The following is an 8,788-nucleotide window of genomic DNA, read 5'->3' on the forward strand; positions in this document are numbered from 1 at the left end:
TTTCCGTAAGAATATACATTCCCAGGAGTTTCTTCCGTATGTGCAATAGCACAGAGCAATATAAAAGCACATGTACGGTTGACTGTTCATTCCTTTCGCAGAATCTACAGTTTGTTGGTATTTCAGTTTACAGTGTCCTGTTAAGATTCTTGTGATGATTCTGCTTTTTTTTTTTTTTTGATAAGTTCATACAATCCTGGTATCTCCTATTGTCAGAGGTACCAATAAGTGATTTGGATTTTTTTAAACCTGATAGGTCATCGCAATAATTCTTTTTGTTGTGGTTCTACTTAATTATTATTTTTATAACAGAAAGGAGGGTACTGTGTCCTATTCCACAATACCCTAGTTTATCTATGTATTCGTTTCTGCGTACGCCAGTGCCAGGTACCCAGAGAATCGAAACTTCGCTTTTGAGGTTTAGCTTTTCTAGTCATTGTTGCACAAGTATTCAAATCACGAAATGAAGCTATATTTTTTCCCTGATGTTTCCGTTCAATATTGCAAAGTACGCGCACAAATATTGCGTAAATTTTCGCTTTGAATATGCTAGTATATTTTTCCAGCGCTTCCCAATGCGTTTTGACCGATACAACAATGCCCGCTCTAGCACCTTCCTGTGTAAGCAAGCCGTCAGTTAACCATGAGATTGTGCCATCTATTAGCTGATAGGTTTTTATTAAATATATATTTTTTGTGTGAATCAAAATCATAAAATAAAACTGGCTAAATACGGTTATTTACTTTTAAATCGATTTAATTGGATATTGCTTTTGATCTAGATCCTTTATGAAAAATCAAAAAAAATATTTAGAAAACTTTTAATAAGTATTTAATTGGCGAAACCTGTGGAGTAATATTATGCCTACTGGCCCCGATATGACAAAAATTATTTTTATGAGAACATTATTATTCATTAATCAAAGATATTCCGAGATGATGAAGAAGTTGTTGCAAATCACTAATTTATACAAATTAGAGGAAAAAATTTCCAAGTTATCTGTTAGTTTGTCACGATTCTGTATTTCATCCTATAGTTAGCTATCATTATAGGCACCTATTATTATTCTAATATTTTATCAATATTTATATATATTACGAATTCATATCCTAAACAAAGAAAAGTATTATGTGCTATGTATTGTCTTAGATAAGGTACTTAATTCTTAAGAAAATCTTATATAAAATTAAACAAAGAATTTTTGTAATATTTTACAATGAGATATTTTTATAGATTCGCCATTATTATTGTTCATATTTTGCATATAATTATAAGTTTTTGGTATAAAAGGTAACACAAAAAACAAATTTTTTAAAAGAGGGAAAACAATGAAGCTATTTGTATTTTTTTTAACTGTTTTTAGTAGCATATTTATATGCTCCACAACTGTTCCTTTCACTTTACGTGCTCGAGGTAATAAAAATGGAAGAGGAAACGTAGACCTCTATGGACCTTTCGGATTACCTCTCGGATTCTTTAATGCTGGTGTTGCTACTCCTCGATCACCAAATGCTAGGCCTAATCAACCACCAGCATCAGCACAATTTCGACCACAACCCCCACCCCAAGCAGCAGCGCCACTTCCGCCGCCACCACCACCACCACCACCACCGCCGGGACTGCCACCACCACCACCGGGACTGCCACCACCACCACGGGGACTGCCACCACCACCACCGGGACTGCCACCACCACCGCCAGGTTTTCCCTTTTAATTATTACTAATAATTTGCTAACATATTCGGGTATGTAAGGAAAAAGAAAGACTATAAAACACTTTAAATGTATATCCTTTACATGTCAAACGATGTCAAATGCAGCAATTTAGCATTTCAGTCTTTAAAATCCAAATAAATGATATCTATTATTAATCTGAAATTATTCTTTTTCTTTATTTTGACACTTTTTAAGATTAAGAGAATATCAAATATAATTCAAAGTATATAAATCAAAGCATATGAACAGATTTTAGATAAAATAAACTATTTGAATTGGATATGCATTTAAGACGATTTTGTGAGCATAATTTTCTAGATTCTTGAACATATCAAATATAGATTAGTTAGTGTGTCCGACTTTTAGTCTGTCCGACTTCTACTTTGCAATATACGAACTAAAACACTTACTTTTCCTCTGCTGGATTTATCCCCGCGGGGCCGCTTTCGCATTACGTCAGGAAGGATCCCTTAGAAGATGGCCAATCATGCCATATGCTTCTCGTAAAACCTACGTCCAGGCTCCCACTACTGATCTAAATTGGTGAATTTCTTTACAATAAAACCGCATTGGATTCAAGTACTTCAGTTTACTAAATTTAATATGTTTTTAAATGTCAATGTGAACTTAAATAGTCGGATTTATTATTATTGCTTTTAAATTGCATTCATACTTTAATTTACATTATCGATCATTTCATTTGTACCTCTACATTTTAGACGTGTTAAATTTACCAACTACATTTCGAATAGTAAACTTATTATGATATTTTTCCAAAAAATTTTAATGATTTTTAAAAACGATTAAAAAGTTGAAAATGATCCATTATCAGGGTTTGAATTGCTTGCTGAAAATTAGCAAAAGCAACCATATTTTGACTAATGCATAAATATTGACCAGTCAATTTTTGACAAACGACTAATTGCTAACGCATTGCATATGAAAATGAAATAAGAATATGCATTAGCAACAGCAAAAAACGTAAACTGGTTTCATTTTGATTGCTTGCTAATAGTCAATTTTACATTTTTGACTATTATGCATTTGGAATATATGCAACTTGCTTGCTTATGCGTTAGTTGCTTGTGTTTTGCTATTAGCAAATGTGTATGGATTTCTTTTTTTGTTTTTGTTTTAAGGGAATGTGTACGCATTATTTCTTTGTCAATTATGATGTGTGCGTACAATTTGTATGCAATTAATATAATTTTATTTGTAATTAGATTATGCCTAAACTTATGTTTATTTTAATTATTAAATTTATGATATATATGATATATATATATATATATAGATAGATATATATATATATATATTAATTATTAACTATTAATTCATATATAAATAAATATATATATATATATAATATATATAAATAATTTTGTATTAAAATTAAAATATAACTTAATATTTAAAACAGTTTAAAAAGTGAAATTTTTTATTTTATTTAAAAAACGTTTTTATAAATTAATGTGTTTAATAAACGACCTACGCCCGGTAAAAAACATAAAAACTTTGTTATCAATTATGATTAAAAATTTTAATTTGATGTTATTATTCTTCTAAATTTAACTCCCATTCAGGAGGTTGAAACAACGGCATATCATCAATAGCATGGTCCAAAAATTGCGGATTTAGTTTAACCATGAGAATGTTTTCTAAAGTTTCATGATTAAGACGATTTCGTTGATCAGATAATATCAATTTTAGTGACGAAAAAGCATGCTCGATGGTAACCTTAACTGTAAATGACATTAATTTGATTATTCATATTATGCTAAACGAATATTTTACCTGAGTTGGTGGAATTGCAAAACATATATTCGCAAGCGCATGTAATTCTGGATCAGCAAACTGTCTTTCCTTCCAAAAGTCCAATACATTTATATCAACACGTTGAAAAGGTAACTTCAAAATTTCAATTTTGGTGTAGACGTCCATGTTGTTATTACTTTGAGCTTCGAAGTGGTTAGAAAGATAATCATTAAGGTACCTATCCTCATATTCGAGAGTATCTTCCATTTGTGTGCAATTTGTGGCTGAATTCTTCTTATCAATTAGGAAACCTGAGTTCAGTGCTGTCAGTCTATTATATAGTCGTTTTAAAAACAGAACAGCTTCGTTTTTTTGCTCTACAGTCAATGTATGGCTAAAGCGTGGGTCCAAATACAAACATGCGTTTAAGCTTTTGTTTGTTAAAAGTTTTACAGTTCTCACTTCTATATTATGCAACAAATTCGTTCCAATTTTATTTACAAGAGAACTTTTATCATCAAAATCATTTACAATTTTTTTGGTTATAAGATTGCACTTCATCCACTGTGCAAAAAAATTTCCATAATGCAGATGTTCTTCTTGAAATTTTATGATTGTTCGTTGTAATGGTTCAAACACAGTAGAATAACTCTTCACAAACTCCCAAAATTCATCGCATAATTCAAAATTCTCATCTAAAGATTTATTTTGTACAGACTCTACGTTGTCCAAAACTTCCTTGGCTGCATAAACTTTTTCTACCATATTATATGTCGATCCCCACCGTGTAGGACAATCGAGTTGTGGTAGAGTCAACTTTTTTAGTTCAAAAATTTCACGATAGCCGTTAGAATTTTTTTTGATGAATTAATAGTTCATAATTAATATATATATATATATCTATCTATATATATATATATATATCATATATATCATAAATTTAATAATTAAAATAAACATAAGTTTAGGCATAATCTAATTACAAATAAAATTATATTAATTGCATACAAATTGTACGCACACATCATAATTGACAAAGAAATAATGCGTATACATTCCCTTAAAACAAAAACAAAAAAAGAAATCCATACACATTTGCTAATAGCAAAACACAAGCAACTAACGCATAAGCAAGCACGTTGCATATATTCCAAATGCATAATAGTCAAAAATGTAAAATTGACTATTAGCAAGCAATCAAAATGAAACCAGTTTACGTTTTTTGCTGTTGCTAATGCATATTCTTATTTCATTTTCATATGCAATGCGTTAGCAATTATGCAAGCAATGCAATTAGCAACAGCAATTCAAACCCTGTCCATTATGCGGCTCCGATGTGGTTGCACTATTTAAGTGATATATTTTCAATTCGTGTTCCATCATAACATTTTTGTTTGTTTTGTTAAGCAATGCGTTTTCAAAAGTCTCTATAATATAGAGCTTGGCGGCAGATGTGATATATCCATGTCTTTTGTAAATGACAAAGTTTACCGTAGCCACATGAATACCTATTAGTTTGAATTAAATTTGAGGACATGAATTTGGAAAATATGTTAATTTCCCAGAACGGTGTCACAAGTCTGTTTTGTTTTGTTGCAACAAAATTGATATCGGATCCATGATTTCATGTTTTGTTGCCGTTACTTGCCCACCAAGATGATGCATTTGTTTTTGTGGACTTACATAAAAGATTGTGGTTATACAAATAATCATTTACTTACATAAAAGATTGTGGTTATACAAATAATCATTTACATTTCAAGGCATTGAAAACAAACACTCATCTAAATATAACTTAGCTATTGCCAGATTAGTTCAAACAAGAAAAAGGATTCAATACTGTGATATGTCTAGCTAAGAGCATTTAAATGATCTGAACTCGATTTAAACTTTCATTCCATTGAAAACAAAAACTCATATACCATAGTTATAAGTAAGCTATTGCCAGATTAATCCATACAAGTAATCGAAAATTACTTCAAAAGGATCTAATCCTGTGATATGCTAGCGAAGAACATTTAATTGATATAGCATTTCACACTTAATGACCTATATCCAATAATACATTAAAATAAAAATTTGATTAAAATGTTAGTGATTAGTGCGTTTTATTTACATATACTTTCAGATACCTAAATGTATGAATGATAACCTATTTTAGATTCTGATCTGATCATTTAGTAATATTAGAATATAACTTTAATCTAAGCACTTTATGGTTTGATGTATTTATGATATATGTACGTATATATGATATATCCTTAAAATGTGGTTGAGTAACTGCAATTGATAAAAAGTCACAATACTGTTAAAGAGACTAATACATTATCTAGATTTCATTTCATCAGGCTAAAAATATACACAAAAACAAATTACATTTTATCCTCGAACGCTTACGGTATTCATTATCTGAACTTATTATCACATTAGAAAATATTTGCATAACAAGCAAAGTTCATAAAAGAAAATGTCGAACTTTAAAAATACACAAAATGAATTGTTATTTATTACTATATTTTATTACCCGATTATGTTTAATATTAATGAGGAATTGTTTATATTTTGCTAAAATTGTTTTGGAGTATATAAAAGATTTCACCGCTGTTAGAACTTTTAAAGAAGAATAAACCATGAAGTTAATCATTGTCGTCTTGGCTATTCTTTGCTGCTCATATATGTGCAATGCTGACAATATTACAATTGAACGTATCATAGAAGCGCTAAGAGGTCTTATAAAGGGAAATAACAATGCCGATAATCGCACCCCTCGTGAACCTTTTCGAGCGCACAAAGATGTTAATTCACCTGGTAGCTTATCTGGAGGACCACCTAATGGGTTACCTGGTTCAAATGACTCACCACAAGAAGCAAGACCTTATGATCAACGCACTCCTCATGAAGCTTTTCAATCACACAGAGATGTTAACTCACCTGGTGGCTTATCTGGAGGACCACCTAATGGGTTACCTAATTCACTTGACTCACCACAAGAAGCAAGACCTTATGATCAACTCACTCCTCGTCAATCTTTTCGACCACACAGAGATGGTAATTCCCATGACGACTTGTCTGGAAGAGCACCTCATGGGTTACCTGGTCCACGTAGCTCACAGCAAGAAGTTAGAGCTTATTCGTATCAGGAACCTGGCCAACCTCTTGGAGTACGCTCATATCGCTCTTATCGCAGCCATGGTGCACTTCATTGATTACGTAAAAGTTTGTGTTGTAGTGGACGTGTTTACTCGCCTTGTGCTGCGCCATTATGATTGCCTCCATTTGAAAATCTTCCCGGCTTTCTTGGTCCTCGTTACAGGAATATTTGAAAATAAATTAAATCATGCTTATATATGAAAAACTTTTTAATAAAATTATTATTTTAATTTGGCTTATGACAATAAAAATGATGTTTTTAATATCATATGTATTTTTGGACAATTGAGTTTCCAATTTATGGAAAGTACCACTGTAGTTGAATTATTCATGATCTTTTAATAAATAAAGGGAAAGTATTTTTATGATATATCTTCCTAGAATCTCAATCGATTAGTTAAAGAGAACAAGATATTGTATATCATTAATTTTTAATTTTTTAAAGTATGTATTGTTGTTGCTGGTAAAGCCACGTTTTCTTTATATGGTGACAAAGAAGCTATATTTAAAATATAGAGGTTTTTCGAATAGCAAAGAAAGAAAGAAAGGACATACATAAAAATTTATTTAATTTTATTGAAGTTTGGCTGACCATATAACGCTGTTTCGAGTATTGCCAAGTACTCATCATCAGTGGTCTTAGGAAATAATCGAGTTTTTTTAACTTTCAAGTCGTTAAACTTGTCTCCAAGTTCCTTTTTGCAATCTAAGTTCTTTGTGATTATTTGATCAAGATCATTGCCCGTAATAATCATGTCAATAGATGGTGCATGTAGGTGCTGAGTGAGAAAGTCATAATGTCCTGTTCCAGGATTTGGTTGGAACACCTGTTTTAGGTAATCAGCAAAAACGTTTTTTTTTTTAGATTTTTCTTAATCGCTTCGCGCCCAATTTCCGAGAGAGTTAACTGAGTTAAGCTTTGGGTGAGAGAGGTGATCATCATTTCCAAACTATTACTTTGAACTGGAGGGGATTATTGCTTGTCAGATTTAACGACATAAGCATATAAAACATGCTTAGAAAACATGTAACATGCTTAGAAGATAAAGGTTGGGATACTTCAACTAATTTAATGGATGTACTTCTGATATGATGTACACCCATTAGAGGACAGCCTCTATAGTTTGCATTGTGATTTCCACTGCAGTTGCTTCATTTTTTGTAGCAAGGGACAACCTTTTGCAGGTTGTAGATGGGATGGCTCCCAATTCTTTTAAGCTTAGATGGTTCCGGGTGAAGTTTAACTTTAAACATGAGTTGTGGGATTTTATATTTGTTAACAATGTTTATAACTGGTCTAGCGGTAAAGTTTTTTTTATTGACTATATTGGGAATTGCAAGCGATGCTGCTGAAGATGCAATGTTTGAAGAGGTTTTATCGGATGGTATCGCTTTCGGGGCAACGTGTTAGAAGCATATATTACCAGATAAGCATTACGTTTACTTGGAATGCTTATCGAATGTCTTCTCTCTGGGGGAGGATTTTGATTACTCATTTGCATAAGTGGTTTTGTATGCAAATAGCAGGTGTGCTATAAAATTTACTTATTGTAACTATTATTAAAATAAATTGAATTTAAATTAAATTATATATATTTATATAAGTAAAATTAAATTAGTTTAATGTAAAGTAAACAAAAAACAAAAATGTGAATATATAAAATATTATACCTTATATTGAAATAATCAAATAGATAAATAAAAAGTAATTGATAAATATTTCCAATATTAAATAATTTAGAATTCCAATATTAGCAAGTGTGTTGTGCAATGTTATGCTGTGTCATTATAATGATGACACAACAATTAATAAGTATTTTCTCTATGAATTTAGCAAAAAGTTCAACAAATAGTTGTTTTAAATCATATGAAATTCAACAACTCCTTAAAAATGACCAAAACGATATTCTATAATATTCTTATATTACAAAAATAAATCTTTTATTTGCTGCGGAAAATCAAATTCAGTTTTGTAGTATTTTATTTTAATATCATATAGTCATTGGTAACTTTATATAAGTGCAACTTATTGATGAAATTAACTGGTCCCGAAGCTATTTAATATTAATTTATCACGAATCGCTCGATCTTTTCAATTATTTTTCTACTAATCGATAATACGTTCTAATTCTGTAAATTATAGTTTACGTGGTAAACATACTGACA

General features: G+C 30.7%; 2 protein-coding genes across 2 annotated transcripts; one reads left to right on the forward strand and one right to left on the reverse strand.

Moving 5' to 3' along the window:
• Window positions 1-1,329: 1,329 nt before the first annotated feature.
• On the forward strand, window positions 1,330-1,716 carry LOC119666657 (sulfated surface glycoprotein 185-like). The gene has a single exon (XM_038075938.1). It carries the CDS (start codon window positions 1,330-1,332, stop codon window positions 1,714-1,716), a length of 387 nt encoding a protein of 128 aa, XP_037931866.1.
• Window positions 1,717-3,271: 1,555 nt separating this feature from the next.
• Window positions 3,272-4,237, reverse strand: LOC119666658. The gene is made up of 2 exons (XM_038075939.1): window positions 3,512-4,237; window positions 3,272-3,454 (listed from the first exon to the last, which is right to left on the reverse strand). Exons 1-2 carry the CDS (start codon window positions 4,235-4,237, stop codon window positions 3,272-3,274), a joined length of 909 nt encoding a protein of 302 aa, XP_037931867.1.
• Between the last annotated feature and the right edge of the window lie 4,551 nt (window positions 4,238-8,788).

Source organism: Teleopsis dalmanni, chromosome 1 (genome assembly GCF_002237135.1).
Source record: "Teleopsis dalmanni isolate 2A chromosome 1, ASM223713v2, whole genome shotgun sequence".
NCBI classification, from domain to species: domain Eukaryota; kingdom Metazoa; phylum Arthropoda; class Insecta; order Diptera; family Diopsidae; genus Teleopsis; species Teleopsis dalmanni.